This window comes from Pempheris klunzingeri, chromosome 20, assembly GCF_042242105.1.
Source record: "Pempheris klunzingeri isolate RE-2024b chromosome 20, fPemKlu1.hap1, whole genome shotgun sequence".
NCBI classification, from domain to species: Eukaryota; Metazoa; Chordata; class Actinopteri; order Acropomatiformes; family Pempheridae; genus Pempheris; species Pempheris klunzingeri.
In genome coordinates, this window is record NC_092031.1 from 20,491,813 (window position 1) to 20,512,479 (window position 20,667).

The window sequence follows — 20,667 nt, forward strand, 5'->3', positions numbered from 1 at the left end:
CAGGGATGCACCTGTTGTACAATATAATTCAGAAAAAAAAAATATATATTCTATCATTATCTAATTATAATACTTTACTTAATAAAATAAAATATAATACTTTACTTTACTAATTACTATATTAAAACTGTGTTAAAATCTATCAAACAGTAAAATAAACCATGTAGAATTCCGTTCACTGTTAAAAGGTTGTCTATATGATGGTAACTGATTTGAATTTGGTAGCATCAGTATGCAATCTAAAGGATGATTATGAACACTAGAAAACGTATGTATACACACATAAGATGTGACAGGCAAATCATAGGAACATACACTTCTACACCAGGAAATTCCCGATAGTGCACGTGAACAACAGGTATTACGGTATTATATAAATCAACAAAATGCTCAACCAAAGTAATGACGGGATAAATGGGACAAAGCAAGATAAAAAAAAAAATGGCTGTTTGACAAGCATTAAAAGAAGCTTTAAGTTCTTCATGTTCAAAATGAATGAACAAGATGTGATACCAGGGAGTCTTTTTCTAGCACTACTACTTTAATAATCACTGTCTACAGGGTTACCAGTGCTGGGGACCACTCCTGGACATGCACAGTCTTTTCATGGGAAATGTTAATATTTTGAGTTGGACTAAGAAAAGATTTTCCTTTAGCTACCTCAGAATCTACCTTTTAGTGTTCAAACGTGAAACCACTGATTTCAGCAAACAGACTTCTGGATTTTCAAAGGCACATTTATGAAGTGACATTTAAGAATTTTACTAGCGCCTGGTAAGGAAAAGCATTTTATATTCAAATGAAATATTCATTGAACTTTTCTTTCTACTGCTGTGACTATACAAAAATAAGTCAGTGAGGTGTAAACAGAGTGAAGCTTACCTGATCCCTCCTCTGTCACCATTCCCAGTCCTTCTGCTTTGTTCTGCCTCTCAAACGCGTTAAGATCCAGAACACTGAAACGAAAATGATGATCATTTTGTGCTCCCTTCAGACCTTCAGCGCAAAATAAATAATGGTGTTAATGTATGCATAATACTGAAAAGATCATGATAATGATGGCTGAGTTCAAGAAGTGTCTCCTTAAAGGAATGCTCATTTGCATTTTTGTGGATGGCTTAAGGTCTTAACTGAATTGATGTATGTGCATGGAGAGAATTAACATGGGCTTGGATTGAACAATTATCTAAAACTTTCTCCACATTTTGCAAAACAACCTAAAATAATAAATGGCTCCTAAACTGCACCAAGTTAGTCGCACTGTAAGATCATAACAGACAGTATTCCACATTCATTACTGGAGGGAATTGTTGTTTTAATTAGAAAATTGGTTAATTAGAAATATTTTGCGGTTGCCAGTTTCATTTATCATATATTAGACATTATATCTAAGGTTTCATATATCTTAGATGAATATTATTTATATGATCATTCAATTGAAAAATCAGTCTTTTTAAGCCATATTATTGGAATTTCTTTGTCTCATGCTACTAATGATATTTGTAAGAGATACATCTTCCTACATTTTCCTACTATGAATTGCATCTGAAATGTAAATGGCTATCCATGGTCTGTCCGTATCCCCTTCAATATCTACTTGTCTGCACTGTCACTAACTCTTATTACTATTATTACTATTACTATTTTCATCACCTTTTATCTAAATACACTTTGAGTGAGACAGTTTTTTAGCCCTGAGCAGCAAGACTTTGGAGAGTTACCTGCACGACTGCATCAGACCAGCCAGACTCTGAAAAAAGCCCACATCCTTCTTGTCTTTGAGATAATCCAGCATTTTCTGTCAGAGGCAGAGAAAGACCAAACACGACAATGGGCACAACAAAATGAACAACTACACAGCACGGTCTGAGTCCTTCATTAACATGAAACAGCACCTCTTGACAGGGTCTCAGCAAACACAAATACATTTCAGAGGAATACTGGATTGGACAGGTATTCAGCCCCCTGCTATAACATTTATCTTCATAAAGCTCATTATTATACATTATGTCCATGTGTTGACATTGTCAGAAATCTATGAATTCACTTAAATGATCATTACTGAGGTTATGTTCAATGGTGCTGTTGCACTGGTCTACATTGTATTGAGAGGTGTAACTCAGTTAGTGCAATGTAGTCCAGTACAATGCCATTACTAACTCCAACCACAGTGCTAAAGCACATTTAAAACACATTTAATTGTTGTATTGGACTGCATTCAGATTTACGGTGTACCTAATAAAGTGGCTGCAGAGTATATAACTTTAACAATATTAGAATCATATAACTATATATGACAGAGACAAAGGTGACTAAACACTGAAATACCTGCTGTACAGTAGAGTTTCCTCCATTGAGAATTGCTATGCCCAGCTTCAGAGTAGAGGCCACCATCGGACCCATCTCACCTTGTGAGAGGGAACCACACACAGAAATGACTTTTATCTACCGCAGTCTAGAAATTTCTGTTCTAAGTCAGTGCGCCTTTGCATTTTAATAACTTTAATAGTGTTATGCAGAGGAGCTTGTAATAAACACAGTAGTAGAATCATTCTATATTCTGCAATAGAGTTTCAGGTCAAATGAAAAAAGATATATACTGTATAAAAGAAGTGGCTTTCAGGGTCTGAAAAGTGAAGCCAACACATTAGTGCCTTCAACCTGCTTTCTTTCTTTCTAATGGCCAGCAGGGGGAAACTCGTCTAGAAACTTCGTCTCGAAGTCCATAAAAATGGACCCTACTTCTCACTTTGTTACCCAAGTCTCTGGTTCTCTTCTTCAAAGCAGCATGATATTCAATTTGGAAATGATGGTCCAACTTAAATATCCATTTTAACCCACTCCCCTTTGTGGAGGACAGTGGGACTTGCTTCCTCTAATTTTCAGCCCTCTTCCACACTAGGTAACAGTGCACGGGGTGAGGCAGAGTCAGGCATTGAGCTTTCAGCAGGTGAGGGGAAAGAGAGGCAGGAAGTAGAGCAGGTTTTTTTTTTTAAAAAAAGAAGTGTTTTTATATTAGTTTCCAAATGAGAAAGAATGAAAAAGAACATGAGAAAAGATGTTGATCATGCCTTGAAATGCAGTTTTTCTGGAAAGAATTTACCCAATATGAAATACAAGGGACATGTTATCAAAAATAAATAATAATAACATTTTTGAAGATAGAATCTTTGCAATATGTTTCTCATAGCTCCATTATCTTACTTATGTAAGCAAAACCTTCAGTACGTGAAACTTACCTTTGCTGGCGCTGATGGTTTGAAGCACCATCTCAGCAGCTCCACGGTCATGCAGCCGCGCCTGCTGATACAACAGCTTCTGCTTCTCCATCTCCTTCTCCTAGGTAGATGAAAGACGACACGTGTGTGTGACAGGCAGTGGCATACCGATTCATAGCCAAGACCGTGGTGGGCACTGACAGATGGGCGAACACAGTGACTGGTCACCTACTTCAAAGCTCTTCACTTCCTCTCCATCCTCATCCTCTTCATCGTGACAGCTCTGAGGGAGTGAAAAAGATCATCACTATCATCGTACTGTGACAACAAAGGTGATTCACTTCTAATCAAGGAAAAGTTTATCTCTATGTGTGAGTACCTTAGCCATGATGTCAGCATAGGCCATATAGAGATTGTCCTCATCCAGTTTACTGCAGGAAACACACACACACACACACACACACACACACAGTTTGACTGAACATATTTTATCATTTAAGCTGCATTTTTTTTTTTTAAATCACGGCATTGACTCAAATGACCCTGCCTATGTGAGAAGTCCACTGGTACTGTTGCTCCCACTGAAAATCAGGGGCAGCAGGATAAAACTCTTAGCCACAGCAAATTACTTGTTTGAATTCTAAATGTGCTGGCTGGAAGCAAATGAAAAGCGTCCTCTTCCTACCCTGGAGCTCCTAAAAGCCAACTGTTCTGTCTGTTTCTGCCTGGCACAGCAGGCAGCTGTCGGCTGAATTACTAGCGCTAACTCTTATACCTCAGATCCAGTGGGACCTTGCATCTTACAGAAATCTACGAGAACCCACCACTTCTCTGTGAGGGCCGTTCTGCTGAACAGCTGAATGAGCTGATGAAGTGGATCAATGTGTTTCACCCCTTCCTCTTCATCACACGGCTCCTGTTCGCCTGGTTTCTGAAAACACACATCACACAATCACAGGAGTCTCTATGTTATACACGGGAAAACACAGCAGCCTTAAAAAGGTATCTGAGATTTTGAAACCTGGGCCCTATTCTTACATATTGCGTTTAAAATGATTAGTAGGTAAAAAAGGTCTGACAACATTACAAAACAGACCCCTACAGGTGTATAGATCCTTTTTGTTTAAGCAGAAACAATCATTGTATTACACTATGTCAGTGGAGTGTGGTGGTTATTGTAGCTGTAGAACACTGTGGTTGGCCTCTTGCTGCCCTGATCACTCAGTTTTATTAGTTAGCATGTGTTACTGTGTGTTACACAAATATTGTGTTGGATCCAAACAAGTCAATCTGGTGGCTTTGAATTGAGCAACACAACAGAGAAAGCATTATAATGGTTGTTTCTGGTTAAACAAAAGAATATTACAAGTCTATCTCTGTATGGTTCCTGTCCGTAAAATGTTGTCAGACACTTTGAATAACAATCTGAGCCAGTCTTTAGCGAAAAAAGAGCATTTTCAGTGGACATACTTTGATCCGATGCAATTGCTCTGAAGGACTACATTGCAGCCATTGTAGCCTGTTTGCCACCCGCTCTTAGCTACAGGCAGAGGCAATATACTGAACCGATTCCTAAAGCTCATTTAAATCCAAAATATGTAAAAATAGGTTTAAAAACATCAGAGTCATCCTTTAACCATAAGCTATTGATCTGATGCAGTTGCCCCAAGGAATTATATTGCTGCTGGCTGAGGCAATCTACCGTACCAGTTCCAAAACCATTGGTTCTATAATTTTGAACCCAAAATATGTAAAAAAAAAAATAGGACCACGGTTTAAAAATAACTGAGTCAACCTTTGAGGACTCATTTTTCCTCAAAGTAGAAGAAATGTTTCCAAAATTGGGTCAAAACAATTCTACTTGTTTTACATATATATAGAAATGCACTAACAGCAAGGTCCTCTATGAGTTTATCTTCAAAGTAGTGTTCCTCTGCCTCAATCCAGGATTTCTCATAGCCCTGCAGGAACAAGTTGACAGCCCGGTGCCTTGTTTGGGGGAATAAAAACAGCAGGAAGAAAACATGAATAGTATTTTCACAAGTCCTTTTTACAAGATACACCAGCCATACGGTACACACATGTGCATGCTCTGTATATTCTGCACGTGGGAGCTGATGTGCCTAGATGCATAACTTACCTCGGCAAGTTATAGAGCGGTGCCATCCTGAAACAAGCAACCACTGCTCTCTTCCTCTGTTTGGACAGCAGCTTGTGCCACACAGCCTTCTTACTGCGCTGGGGATGCTCGACCTGAAACACACAAACTGACCCACTCAGTATGAAAGACTTTCAGATTGCCCATACCACTAGGACAACTAGTTGGTGTGTGCATTTGCAAACCTTATTGAGTTTAATGAATAATTGCTGTCTAAAACGTGAATAATGGCCAATTACATCAGCTCATCTAAGAGCGCCAGATTCTCTTCTTGTCTTCTTCAGGAGGGACACAAAGATACAGTGCATCAAAGTGATTGAAACTTTTTGAATTGGTTCAGTAGATCACTTCCACAAATCAAAGCACGCCAACTAAATGTACAGGCTCAGATTGTTGTTTCATGTGTCTGATAACATTATGGAATGGATCCCTACAGTAGTAGACCAGTAAGATACATTTTGTTTAACCATCAAAACCATTCGAATGAATTACTGGTCTACCGCTGCATTGATCAGTTAGGTTGTTTGTATTATTGTGTATTACACAAAAATTGTGCTGGATCAGAACTAACCCTTTAAAACACCACAATCACACAATAACACAATTAAACCAAGTGATCAAGAAAGCTTGTAGACTAGCAACTCCTGTGTAAAATGTTTTTACCATTGGAGTCTGGTGACTTTGAACCAAGCAATATGACACCTTTTTCTGATTTAAAAAAAAAGGATCTTGCATCTCTGTTGGGAGCCTTTCTGTAATGTTGTCAGAAACAATCTGAGCCTTTCAGGCAAAACAACACTTTGTGGACGTACTTTGCTTGGGCTCAGTTTCTCAGAATGATAGCCATTATGTCTCATTGCCACCTGCTCTCAGCTTCCTGTGGAGGCGATCTACTGGACCAGTTCATAAAGTAACTGTTCATTTGTACCCAACGCTTATTCCAAAATATGGTTTACAGGAGTCGTCCTTTAACCATAACCAATTCATGCCTAACCCTAACCTAACCTGTCCACTGCTGGTCCTGACAAGGTTGGTGTTTATACTGGAAATGGTCCCGATAAGCATAGAAAATGCACACACACCTGGTCTAGGTGGAAGAGAACATGAGCGATGTCCAGGATTCTCTCCACAGTCTTCACTGGGTCAGAGGTGTCCGCATAGTGGTTCGGGAGGTCTCTGTACAGAGCCATCTGCCAACGAATAGCTGGGTCCTCTAGCTGTACAAGACACATATAGAAGTTCACAGTCTCACACACATTTTAAGTCACATCCTCTGTGTGTTTGACTGTATATAAGCACTTGGGCCAAATTATATTGTAGATGAGGATTTAAGATAGATTGGGGACCAACTGTTGGGGCTACCATTCAGACTGACCTTTTAATTTCTCGACACAGTAAATATGAAGCATGCCACCACCTTCAGTTGATCACAGCTGTAACTGCAAAACATTGAAAGTATTCTTACCTTTCCTTGTAAGTGAAGATTGTTCCTGATGATCTCTCGAACTTCATCCTCTGTATCTTTCTGTTGAGGTGATATATGGTCCATTGAATGACAAAGGTACACATTAAATAACAGGTCTTGAACTGTAGTAATATCATAAGCAAACAATATTGATGTCATTTAGCAGCCCTATTAAATCATCAGAGAAAAGGCAAAGCAGATTTACTTCAGTATATAGCTCAATTTATACATGAGTCTGTCATGATCCTGCTGTCTCTCTCCCTCCTGTGTGTTTTGTCTCTCTCCCTCTTGTGTGTTTTGTCTCCCCCTGTCTGTCGCCGGAGCGGAGTCAGGAGGGTTACTCCCGGTCATCCACCCACACACCTGCAATAATCACACCTGTTCCTAATCAGTAATCAGCCACCTCCTCCTCCCCTGTCTTCATAAACCCTGTTCACGCTTTCACTCACTGCCAGATTGTCCGTTCCCGTATGGTAACTTCCGGCTCCTTCTCTCCAGATTTTCTAGCACTAGCTTCTGCATTTGTCCCTTGTCTCGGTCCAGTCTCCCTCTCCGGTTTGCTCCCCCAGGTCTCCGCTCCCCTCCGGCCCTGCTCCCTCTTCTCCAGCCTGCTCCCTCCTGCTCTCTCCTCCAGCCCTGCTCCCTCTTCTCCAGCCTGCTCCCTCCTGGTCTCTCCTCCAGCCCTGCTCCCTCTTCTCCAGCCTGCTCCCTCCTGCTCTCCCCTCCGGCCCTGTTCCCTCTTCTCCAGCCTGCTCCCTCCTGGTCTCTCCTCCAGCCCTGTTCCCTCCTGGTCTCCCCTCCGGCCCTGTTCCCTCTTCTCCAGCCTGCTCCCACCTGGTCTCCCCTCCGGCCCTGTTCCCTCTTCTCCAGCCTGCTCCCCCCGGTCTCCACCACGGTCCAGTCCCTCACTCCACCAGCCTGCCCTTCCCAGCTACTACCTCCTGCCCTGTTGCAAATAAACTAACCAGTCTCCTACCATTGTCTGTGTCCGTCTGTATTGTGGGTTCATCCAGTTCGGTTCCGCATAACAGAGTCAGTTTCAACGTGTTTTACAAAGATTTCAACTTTAAAGAGGAATTGGAAGAAACTTTACAAGATCGAGTGAAATAAGTGTCCATCATATGACATAACATCAAAATAAAAGTAATAATCACATTGTTAGAAAGCAGCAGAAAATAACAGGAATTTAAGCTGATCATTGATCTCAGTGTTGGTACAGCAAGCAAATGTTCTGCAGAGGATCCAAGAGGTCTGATTGTTTCATCTTGTACAAGTTGGTCTGTCAAATGTTTTGGGGCTAAGCTACCAGCAGTACGGCTTCATGACAGATTTACTGCGGTGGCTGAAGTTTGATTTGCAGCTTTAAATGACAGAGGTCAGAGGAAAAAAAAGACTCAACGCACATGTACATTTCCCAAAACCTTCACCATAATGTTCATGACTCCAACCCTAACCTCTTCATAGTGCCATCCACAGCAAAGATCATTGGTAAATTTAGTTGGTTTATATAGCCCCTTGTTATTTGGATGTTTCATATCATATCACTTTGTTTTGCTGGGGCCATTGAGCCTGAAGACTGCGAAGGTTTCGTTTACCTCCAGATCCTCTGGCCTGCCTGTCATAGGAAACCTGCTGCAGCTGGACAGAAAAGCCCCATTCAAACCTCTGCTAAAGCCGAGTGAAAGCTATGGCCCTGTGGTGACCGCACACCTGGGCTATCAGCGCGCTGTGGTTCTTGGGGGGGGGAATGATGCAGTGAAGGAGGCACTGGTGGACCAGGCAGATGACTTCTTCAGAGTAACCAAGGACTCTGGTTTGGCGATCAGTAATGGAGAGTGCTGGCGGCAGTTGCAACGTTTCACCCTCCCAACACTGAGAGATTTTGGGATGGGACGCAAGGCGATGGAAGAGTGGATCCAGGAGGAGAGCACGCATCACTGTGCCAATTGTAAATTGTACCAAAGGTTTGCACTGCTACTGTTTGTGTATTTTCCTGTACAGGGCCAAACTAAAAGGTGACTCGTGTCTTTATATTTTTAAGACAAACACGCCACACTGGAATATGTTTTTACTTGAATACAGTGTGAAATACATTCTGCCAAAGAGAGATTTTCTTATTTTGAGCTTTAAACAATGTGTCTGTATGTTTTCCAGTAATTTGTAGCCTTTTTGAAATATGTTCGTGCAAAACAACAAAGCTACAAGGTGTTGCATATTTCATAGTTTGTTACTTCATGTTGGACACATCAGAGAAATAGGTTGTAATCAGCACTGAAGCCAACATTTCAGGCAGGGGCAGAGCTCAGACTTGATTCACTCCGCTCTACTTTTCCACAAACAAATGTTGCTCAATCCTTGTGACCCTCTTTTTTTTGTTACTATCACAGCTGCCATGGTCTGTCTTTGCATGCTTGCTGGATAAACTGTTTTCCACTTTTACAATCTGCCCTTGCACCCTTTTGGACTACTGCTTCGGTAGAAAGTACAAGAAAACACCTTTTCCCACCTGGGTGAAGCGGTTTTTAGCCAGCGCGATGAGCTCTTGTTCTCCAGGAGCACAGATGTTGAGTCCAACAGGCAGCAGGCGCTTCAGAGTTGCAACGATAAGACTCGTCTGCATTGAGTATCGATCTCCCTTCCTCTTCATCTTCTTCCTCTCTTGGTCTGAAACTATTCCCTAAGTCAAAAAGCAGAAGACAAGAAAAGCACAAAAATGTCAGCCAAGTTTCATGCTATGTTTTTCCTTAACTGTAAACTTGAACTGACACAAACATACAGGCAAAGCAATAAGTTAACTTCTAACATGAACTTTGATTCCCTCCACACCTCCTCTATGTATGAGTCCATACCTTTGACATCTTACACTTGGTGTCACTGATGAGGAAAGACATGTTGTTGATTTCATTCTGGACCACAAAGTTCTGCTCTTCTCTCTTGAAGTTCTGCAGATGACAACATAACATCATTTGTAAACACACAGCCATGGCCTTCCACGCTGTGTTTAAGTAGAGATCACATACAAACTGATCTCTATTCACCAGCAGGTGGACTTTTGTGGTTTTATGTAAAATATCTCTGATCTGCTAAACTGACTGCTAAGATGGTGATCATTGTACCTGCTAAACATCGGCATAGTCACAGTTGCTAGCATGACATATAAAGTACGCTGGATCTAAATGGTTCAAATGGAGGTAATGTGTTTGTGGGTCCAGAGACAATACGTGATCTTCAGTTCTGTGTGTGGCCGTTAAGTTCATGGAGCTGCAGACTGGGATGGGGTGGCAGTACTTAGTCATTTGATTATGCACCAAATATCACAAATAGTAAGAGTTTTAGGAAACTGATAAAATGGGTTGTTCACATATCATTAGATCTCATCCAGTGCTCCCTTGTCTACCTCTCACTATGTCATTTAAAATCAGCAGCATGTTCGTGTGTTTTCTGCAGCGACTGTCTTACATGAGACTTGGCCCAGAAGATGAAAACCTCGGCCACCATGCGGAACAGCTCCTCAGCCTCTGGGTTGGATTCTTTCAGCCATCTAGCCCTGTCAGTGCATAAAGGCAGTTTAGTGATAGTGGCACTACTTTAGGATTCCCTAAGGAGTTTTAGAGCTCTTGTAACACTATGGCATCTTTTTTTTGATTTTTTGAGTGGGTCTATGCTTTGTTTGTCTCTTGCACATGCACGAGGACACACGTGTGCATACAGCTGATGCAATATAGAGGTAAAATGTATTTGTACAGCTCCTTTCTAGTCATTTCGACTACTCAAAGCACTTTTATATCACATCCTCATTCATCCATTCACACAGGAGGAATCTACACTTCGACATGCTGACTTAGGAGCCAGGGATCGAACCAGCAGCAACAAGTCTAAATATGCAGCAAGGCACAGCGTGGACAGGGAAGAAGATGACTGCAAGCTAGTAAATATGGCTGTAAACAGTGCAGGATTTAAAAGACTTTTTATCTACTGTTTTATGAGGAAGGAAATGCGCTCGACACGTTTGTTACAGCTCAAGGATTTACATGATGCCTTCTGGTATGCAACACAACTTTTGTTCATTTCAAAGAGCACAACAAAGTTTTCCATTTGTAGACATTGACTTCTGCTGTTGATTCTGTCATCCTTTTTTCCACAATAAAGCAAATAAACAGCTTAGTGTTAGCATCTGCTGGACTAGCATATAGGCTAGTATCACATTTATACAGTCACTCATTTATAATGTAGGACATGTGTGTGTTAGAATGCTCAAATACAAGCAGAGAAGTGCTGGAAGCATCCAGTCAGAACACCGTACCTGTTGTAGTCAACAAATCGTATGAGGAGAGGGTAGAACGCGTACAGGTCTCTGACGAGTACGGTGAACTGATCCATGATGAGAAGCTCCGTCTCCGACATCTCACCCCTCCCCTCCGCCTTGCTTTGTTCCTCATCCATCAGAACAACTGCTGCTTTCTACAGGGCAGTGTCACAGATTGCTTTCTCTTCATTTCAACAATAAACACATTGTGATCTAAGAAGAAGTAGTATCAAAATCCTACTTTGAATTCCTTAATGCTCTTAGGAAATTATCATACTTTGCATTCGCATGGATGCAGTTCTGATAGCAGAAACAATAAAAAAAACATTTAAAATCATTTTTTAATCAACATTTTCTGTCAAATCATTGATTTCTTTAGTGCAAAGCCATGTAGTAATGTACAGCAGGTGACGGTCATTACTGCAAAACGAATCTCTTCAGGATGATTCAGGAAGACCTGCACCAGCTGTACAAGTGTCAGAGAAAAAAAACCCAGGCCAGGGAGCCTTACAGTGACTCGCACTGACATTAAATAGCAGTAAAAGCATATTTTAGGAACACTTTCACCTTATGTGGTGTGAATATGAGTGAAATATTCAGATATTAAAAACTCTTTCAAAACACTGCATTAGATTTACAAACTTAACTGTCAAATCATTTACATTACATTATAGGCCATATATACTGTAATAGTATGTATTATTTGAGGTAATGAGCTAAATAACATAGTAATACTACTACTACTAATAATAATAAGAAGAAGAATCTATAGCACAATAAAATTACTCACTTTTTTCAGTTTCTCCATCAGAGGCAGGAAGTGGGTCTTGAGCAGCTGGGCTTTGGCCTTGCTGATGATCGGCTGAGAGAAGACTTTGAAGCAGGGACAGAGATGGGGCTCAGTGAATAAGCATAGAACAATATATTTCCATTTAGCTTCATTGTTAAGTTTGATATTTTCAGAAAAATTGCGCTGGAATACAATGGCTTCCTGGGAACCTATACTGCCCCACTGTTACCTTAAATTTTAATTCATGTCATTAGTCGTCAGTTACAATGAGTGAGAGAGAGAGGGGGAGGGTGTTGAGTTTACCAGCTAGTCTTTTCATCCACGCTCCTTCATCTATTCCCAGGTTGTTGTAGATGATCTTGAGAATGTTTCCCAGCAGGGTGTTCATGTGTTCAGAGGTCACAGAGGTACAGCAGCTGTCAGCTTTTTCTGTGTTGCTCTCTGGTCCATGATCCCACCAGTGAGACATGTAGCTACACAACATCGGCAACACCACCTACAGAAAAGGAAGAATACATACTTCAGGTGAAGCTATCACAAGATGGACTACTGGCTGTGCACACTGTCATTCTATAACTCTATAAAAACTATAGCTGTAGATATACATATTGTGTAAAACCAAATAGTCTGATTAGTTAGGTTTAAATTTAGTTTTATGAATTCCCATGGGGAAATAAATCTAAATCAAAATTGAAACCATTTAACTATTTAGTAGCAGAGGGGAGCCAACAGTGAAGTGCCAGGGCACCAGCTCCAGTCTGGAAGCTTTAGCTAAGGGAAAATGGAAAGATGACCACTGATACTTAACGTGGATGATTTGGGGATGAGAGGAAGAAAAGAAAGTCGAGTGTATATGGGTACAACTTACAAGTTTGATAAGCATTTTTAACAGTTAGTTACATATCCCACCTCCATGACATGAGGCATCTGAGTGTATCTCATGCCAGACTCTGCCAACTCCATGATCTCTTCCAAAGACTTCTCTAAGTTGGGAATTAGAGGACAAACCTCCGCAACCTGCCCTGGAAGACCTAGAGCTGAGAGGTGGACAGAGAAACGCTAACCCACATAGCAAAGAGAATATACAGCAAAGAGAAATATGGTTGTATAAATGATGTAACATTCATAATTCAGCCCCCTTGTGTGAAATGCAAGCACACAGAACTGCTAATCACGAATGTAAAAACCACATTCAGCAGTACCCCCTCTGTCTTTGGCTCCTTTGCTGTTGTAGATAGAGAAGCTGTTGAATTTGTTGATGTGAGGCTCCAGGAAAGCAACAGGGAAGGCTGCTGAGAAGGCAGCTAAACACTTCCCTAATGCTGGACGCTGTCTGGAGAGGAGAGGAGACAAGGAAAGACAAGTAATCATTATTTCATTATCAATCATCTGATCCATTTTTTCAGATATATAGATTAAGCAAAGTCAAAATGAATAGGCAATATTCCTTATTTTGTCTATAGAAAAAACCAATACTTTGAATTGATTGGCTCCTCTGAAGCCAGTCTCTTTTCCAAGGAGTACTGATACTCTGTCTTTAGACCGTGGTAAAGTGGTAAATGTACGAGAAGAATTGTGTTTAAAATTATGAGCGTTTCCTTTTTGCTGTCTCTGATGGCAAAGTATAATTTGATGAGGTCATCCACTGCAGGCGTAATGCACAGTAAGCAGCAACCTCTGGTGTGCTGAGGCTGGATAGGGTTATATAATCTTGCAAAGTGATGCAATGTTCTCTGCAAAAAACACTCTGCACAGTACTTCAAACCTATATAGATGTGGAAGAAACACTGTATACTATAATACCGTCAGTATTTTACCTCTCAACATAGATGCTTTTGTTGGTTCCCAGTAAGTAGAGGCTGTTGAGGATTCTGTAGCAGAAAATCTGGACATCATCCACTAGAGGAAGAGAGAGAAACGAGAAAGAACTTACTAACTTATGTGCATCCTATGTCTTCACTATAAATGACCAACTATTAAGTTTTGCATTAGAATGAAACGGGAACCTATTTTGACATCATCCTCAAGAAGAAAACATCTGAAAACATTAACTGTTAGGATTTCACATTTGATGCCCCAAACAAACATAAAGGAACACCACGAGTACACACGTATGAGGTCTTCTCCAAACATGTTCTGTCCGATGTGTTCAAACAGGGAGGAGAGGACAGGCAGCAGGGCGAAGGTAGTGTAGTTGATGATCTGTGTGACACCTCGCGGCTGCTCTCTGCTGTGGGTAAACTGACCGAGCTTCAGGTTCTCCTGCGTCTTCTCCAGATCTTCTGCTGCACTGTCGAAGTACGACCGCAGTGCTGCCTTCACTGACTCCAAACCAGTCTTCATCACTGTCCTAATATAAGAGGGAGAGTTTACAAGATATACTTACTCTAACCAACTGTATTCAATATACTTTGCAATTGCAATTGCTTATCACTTCCCAGCCACATTGGGTTATGTTAAAATGACTTCAATCTTAATGACATTTAAAGCTCTCTTAGGCAGTTTATTATTGGTGCAATGTGCTATTATAATAACCTTTCAGCAAATTGTAATTCAAGTTGTCTGAGAGAAAACTAGACTGCTGCACCTCCTCTTGGCTCCGATTACAGGCTTTAGAAAATGTAGCTTATATTGGGAGGCTTTGGCCAATCACAAGTCACCTAAGAGAGAGAGCTCTCCCACTGACTGTTCTACAAACGCAGATGTGTGTGCATGTCCCTTCCACCTGATCTCTTCAGGTGTTGACGAAAGCCCAATTCAATGGTGGAAAATCCTGCAGAAAAAGTTGCTATTCCAGCATCGGCAACAACTATCCACACTTCACGGCAACCAAAGGAAAAGAAAACTGACTGACCTATCTAACAGAGATTCTAAAAGAGAGACTGACAACAAAAGCAATATTCCATGAGTCGTTATCACAGATATTAACTTGTTCTGAGAGATAAACAGATTGAGAGAGCAATGAAGTTGCTAAGTTCATTATCCTGTAATATCTAAATGTTTTGCAATAGGTCATTAGGTTGCGTCATTCATTTAACGGCATTATAAGACTTCTTTCAATAAATCCATGCATTGTCGATGTAGATTTACGATGAAAACAGTTCAGAGGTTATGTTGAACAGTTTAGCCACCTGCTAGCCAAAGGCTCATGGCTGCGGCTAATTCAAGTTCCTGTTTATGTAGCGTTCTATAACGGCATCAGGATCACAATTGTGATTGGGGCGATTGAAGCGTACACCTGTTGCAGTGGTTAGGTTGTGTCTGCAGGTTTATCACATGTGTGAACTACATGCATATAACTGGTGGGAGGGGCTTAGGACAGACAGGTCTTGTGAGCTTCATCTTCATGAAGTTGGTTCAGTTGTCTTGTTTGGCCTAACAGTGTGGGACAGATACTAAGCATATGCAGTTCTTCAGTTCTACTTTCCAAAACATGACTGAATTGCTGAACAGTGCATTTTGTGCACCACTGCTGTACACCACTTACACCACCTGCCACAAACTGTTCATTTAAAGATGAACTGAATTAACTCTGCGTGTTGATTCAAGGGAATCAAACCCACACAGAGTTGTGGCCATGACATATAGTGCTCAAGTGAAGTACAAGAAGCTCAGACTAATTTAAGTACTTTCCACTAGTGATTCTGTGTATGTGTTTCACTAGATTTCACCAATAATGATACACTGGAGTCTTTGTCAAATAAGCATTAGCACGCCAAACTAATGGTGTAAATGGTTATTATTTATTTTTGATAGCCAACTTGCCCCAGACAAGGTACCATTAGCACAACAGTTTGGTGCCGCCATATGAGGCAGCATATTAATTGTCTAACTAATTGTTTCACACGGAATCGTGGGATTCCAGGCAACACAGGACTGAGCAATGATACAGAAAAAGAGAGAGATTGAAAGTTGAAAATGTTCAACTTAATTTATGTTAGGAAATGTGCGTGGTGGCTTGTGCATTAGGCAAGAATTGACACCCCCACTGCGACGAGTGAGAAATGGAGGAGACAATGTCGCACAATTTGTATGCTTCCAGTGGGTGCTTCCATCTTAACACAATGGGGCAACATGCATATGATGTGTCCTTCAACACTAGCTTGGACACACACACACACACACACACACACACATCATTGTTCATGTCTTTCCTTACCTGGCATCCAGGCTTTGTCCCAGTATCTGCAGACAGTTGACGATGGATATGGCATTATTACCTGGAGAGTAGACAGGATTTCATGATAAACAGATGACCCACTGTAGCTACTGGGTAGGTTCTGAGGTTCCTATCTGTCAGAAATATGAAGAGTCAAACACTGCAGTACACTGAACCAAGAGTCTGACAACTGAAACTATAGTAAATTCAACTGTGAATCATACGTGTAAATCAAAGGACACCATTCTGTGACTAACACTTCCTATGTACATCATCCAATGTATCATGATGTTTAATGTTATAAAACAGAAAAAGTCTTAAAGAGAGAGAGTACAGAACACTAGAACAACAAAACAGTGTTTCCTCTTCAAATCAAAAGGAGCTGTCTGTCTAAGAAAATCTAATTTGAAGAAATCACATCCGTCATGTATTTGCTTTAGTAAATAGCACAGCAGAATGTCACATTCAAAGAAAAGATGCTCCTTTACAAATAAAAGCTTAAAAGAGAGGGGATTTTAAAAGCTCATCATCTCCAAGCCTTTCATGCTGTCAAGCAACATCCCTGACAGCCAAACAAATACCAAAAATAAACATCTTCTTTATCCATATGTCTGCACACTAAACAGAGGTGGAACATCTTTTTACTTTGAGAGAATAACATGGTGGGATGCTCTCAGCACTGGGATATGATGCAACAAGTTGCAATACAAACGACACAAAACACACAGCTGCTGAGCAGAGGGTGAGGACACACACAATATCATGCATGCATGCACACACAGGCAAGGATGCTGATGTGTTTCTCATGTTCATCCTCTCTGTCTCACACAAACACACATGCTGTGGCACATAGTTGTACATCGACGCAAAACTCTGCAGAATCACTCATTCTGTAATGTGTCTAAGATAGAAAACGTTTCTGTTGACAGTAACTTTAGATCTTAACACAGATATATATTGGTTCAGCTGGGTTTGACTTGACATTCCTACCGATAATTTCACACTATTACACTGATCGGCAGGTGGCAATATGTCAAGAAACACAACAATGTGCCAGGTAAATGCAGATTTCCAACTTTAATGTTTTATGGAAGATCGAGAGGGATTTAATATGTTTGCTAGTCCTCAAGGATACATGTGAAGCACATTGATGAGTAACACCTAAAGTAAACTGAAACTTTCTTTACAAGGAGACTTCACAGGGTTCTTTTACTTTTTCCTAACACCAATTACAACAGACACCACTTCATACATGATGACAAAATGATGGTAAATAACGGTCTGATTAATTGCATATATGTTCATATCATACCATTTATCTGTAACACGTTGTGGTTGAAACATAGCAATGATAAAGTACTGGTTATGTTTGTCTTTCATAAGTTTGGTACAGTTTGTGTGTGTGTGCGCGCGCGTGTGTGTATGGTGTGGCGTGCGGCGTGTGTGTGTGAGAGAGACAAATTGCAAAACCCTTAGTATAAGTGCTATATAGATGCAGCATTTATGTTAGCAAACATTTGCCTTTATCTAGCAGACGCAGAGCAACATAACCATGCATTTGGAGTCGTTTGTGTATTTTCTTTTTGGATCGTTCCAGTAGCCCGTTTCAGTAGGTAAGACTGCTGACTCCGGAGGTTGGGAGTGCGAATCCTGGTCACGACATAACACCTATACCCAGTGTGGACCCTTAGGCAAGGTCCTTGGTGCTATTAGCGTACCTCAGGATGAGTAAAACCGCGAATACAAGAGTTATACCGGCTCGGACGGCGCCCAAGTCAACAAGGTCCGTGTCTGGTGCTGGGGAACCAGGGCAACCTGATGAGAAATTAGCCATTTGAACGAAGCATAGGTGGACAAGGGCCGAGAATATGGATCTGTCGGAATGCTACTATCAAAGTGATCCCAGCGAGAAGGGTAACATGCAGAGGATGTGGGATATGGCTGCTTCGAAACCCAACATCTAAGCTAACCAAGAAACAACTATTAGCTCAGTGTTTTAACATCTGCAAATGAGGATCGCTATGACAACTGGAGATTGAAGAGGTGTAACAAACATGCTACAGCAAGGGGGAACCAGGACGACAGGTCAGAGGGGGGGATATCAATATCTCCAAGATTGGGTACCAAGCGCCAACAAGCTCTTACGAGAGAGATTCCATTCAAAGAGTGACTTACCCAAGATTAAAGATCAGTACCCCCGCTGGCGACTAACAGGAACAAGTAACAAGGTACTGCTAGGAGATGTGAATGCTGTGCTACAGACTATCCCTCCTAGGTCAACAGCTGACACCAATCAGTTGATCTAATACAGAAACAGTGTTCCTAGATATGCTTGGCTACAAGATGGAACAGGATAAGCCACAAAGCATTATCCTCCATGGAAAGTGACGCTGAAGGAAAAAAAATCAAGGCAAGTCAACTCTCAGAGCTACAGAAAGGTGTAGGGAAGAAAGAGGTGCCTCGGAAGTACAACAATGGTACAACCAGAAGCACACCCAAGAAGATGGACTCAAATGCTCAACGTGAGGCAAACAGATGGTAAAAAGGTGCAGTTTATTGTTGTATCAGGCACGAAGCAGACACGATCAAAAAATACTTACTACTGACTTGACTCAAAAACTCTCAACAAGATACTAACACTGACTAGACTGGTGGAATGCTCAACACAAGCCGCAACATGATATGGCACAGGACAGGGGAGAAATGCAGACATATACACCAGGGAAGGGAGCACGGGAGGAAACAATCAGGGCGGGGTTCAGGCCTTGGACAAGCCCCTCGTTATGCTGCTATAGGCTTCGACTGCCAGGGGACTTCCCATGACACACCGGGCTCTTCTTGGTATCTTTCCTGGAGCCCTTTGTTTTTTTTTCTCATCTCTGAGGTTATCATGGATCCTGGTCACGGGTCGCCTAGCTGCGGTTCTCTGGCTTCTATGGATCGCTGCTGCAGATCTTCAGTCACCCCTTTTTACCACTATTTGTCATGTTATTATTATTAATATATTCATCATTGTCACATTACTCGCTGTTACCATATTGCTCATTAATTATATTTCTATTATCAGCAATATAGTTACTCTCCAATCTCCACCCAACACGGACCTCAACAGAACCCACCTCTGAGGCCAGTTCTGTTCAAGATTTCTTCCTGTTTAAGAGTTTGTCCTTGCCACTGCCACATAATGCCTGATGCTGCTCATGTGGGGATTCTGGAATCCTTCATTTGAAATTCTTGAATTGTTGGGTCTGGGAGTGCAGTAGTCTAGTGGGGTAGTATGGTACTATGAGATCTTTAAGATATGATGGAGCCTGACCATTAAGAGCTTTGTAGGAGGAGACGGATTTTAAACTCTAATCTGGATTTTACTGGAAGCCAGTGAAGAGAAGCCAGTACAGGAGAAATATGGTCACTTCTCTTAGTTCTCGTCAGAACACGAGCAGCAGCGTTCTGGACCTGTTGGAGAGACCTTAAGGACTTATTAGGGCAGCTTGATAATAAGGAGTTGTAATAATCCAACCTGAAAGTGACAAATGCATGGACTAATTTTTCTGCACCATTCATAGACAGGATGGGCCTGATTTTAGCAATATTATGTAAATTAAAAAGGAAATATGTCCTGGAAATATGTTTTATGTGGGAGTTAAAAGACAAATCCTGATCAAAGATAACTCCCACATTCCTTACAGTGGTGCTGGAGGCGGCTGGAGTAATGCCATCCAGAGTAGCTTTATTGTTAGAAAATGTGTCTCTAATGTGTTTAGGGCCAAGCAGAATAACTTCAGTTGTCTAAGTTTAGCAGCAGAAAATTGCTGCTCATCCAGGACTGTCCTTAAGGCAGACTTGGAGTTTAGTCAACTGATTGGATTCATCTGGCTTTATTGATAAGTATAATTGGATATCATCTGCATAACAGTGGAAATTAATGGAGTGTTTCTTGATAATATTACCCAGATGAAGCATATATAAGGTAAATACTATCGGTCCAAGCACCGAACCTTGTGGAACTCGATGTCTAACTTTAGTGTGGATGGAGGACTCATTGTTAACATGTACAAACTGAATTTATCTGATAAATAGGACTTAAACCAGTTTAATGCAGTTCCTTTTATGCCAATGAAGTGTTCCAGTCTCTGTAATAGAATGTGATGGTCAATGGTATCAAACGCAGCACTCAGATCTAACAAGACCAGGACAGAGAGAAGTCCTCTGTCTGATACCATAAGGAGGTTGTTTGTAACCTTCACCAGTGCTGTCTCTGTGCTATGGTTCGCTCTAAAACCTGACTGAAAATCCTCAAATAGACTATTGGTATTTAGAAAATTACACAGCTGGTTGGCTGCTACTTTCTTGAGGATCTCTGAGAGAAAGGGAAGGTTGGATATAGGTCTATAATTGGATAACACACACAGAGTAGGCTTTTCCAGAAGGGGTGTTTCATTACTGCTACTTTAAAGGACTATGGTACCAGTAAGGATGTGTTAATTAAGGGTAGGACTTCTTTAAGTAGCCCAGTAGGAATGGGGTCTAGGAGACAAGTTGACGGTTTGGATGAGAAAATCATTGAAGCC

At 41.2% G+C, this 20,667-nt stretch overlaps 1 protein-coding gene across 1 annotated transcript in view; it reads right to left on the reverse strand.

Moving 5' to 3' along the window:
* Positions 1-20,667, reverse strand: part of ryr2a (ryanodine receptor 2a (cardiac)) — a 154,758-nt gene that overhangs the window by 27,432 nt on the left and 106,659 nt on the right. Inside the window, exons 68-89 of the mRNA XM_070852298.1 lie at positions 16,097-16,157; positions 14,049-14,287; positions 13,755-13,836; positions 13,140-13,270; positions 12,847-12,974; positions 12,241-12,433; positions 11,938-12,020; positions 11,145-11,302; positions 10,301-10,388; positions 9,691-9,783; positions 9,348-9,518; positions 6,842-6,901; positions 6,459-6,593; positions 5,359-5,471; positions 5,111-5,207; positions 4,043-4,149; positions 3,598-3,649; positions 3,451-3,501; positions 3,240-3,339; positions 2,329-2,408; positions 1,722-1,798; positions 883-956 (exon numbers count right to left, since the gene is read on the reverse strand). Of these exons, the coding sequence (XP_070708399.1) occupies positions 883-956; positions 1,722-1,798; positions 2,329-2,408; positions 3,240-3,339; positions 3,451-3,501; positions 3,598-3,649; positions 4,043-4,149; positions 5,111-5,207; positions 5,359-5,471; positions 6,459-6,593; positions 6,842-6,901; positions 9,348-9,518; positions 9,691-9,783; positions 10,301-10,388; positions 11,145-11,302; positions 11,938-12,020; positions 12,241-12,433; positions 12,847-12,974; positions 13,140-13,270; positions 13,755-13,836; positions 14,049-14,287; positions 16,097-16,157 (2,373 nt within the window). The remainder of the gene's footprint in view (positions 1-882; positions 957-1,721; positions 1,799-2,328; positions 2,409-3,239; positions 3,340-3,450; positions 3,502-3,597; positions 3,650-4,042; positions 4,150-5,110; positions 5,208-5,358; positions 5,472-6,458; positions 6,594-6,841; positions 6,902-9,347; positions 9,519-9,690; positions 9,784-10,300; positions 10,389-11,144; positions 11,303-11,937; positions 12,021-12,240; positions 12,434-12,846; positions 12,975-13,139; positions 13,271-13,754; positions 13,837-14,048; positions 14,288-16,096; positions 16,158-20,667) is intronic.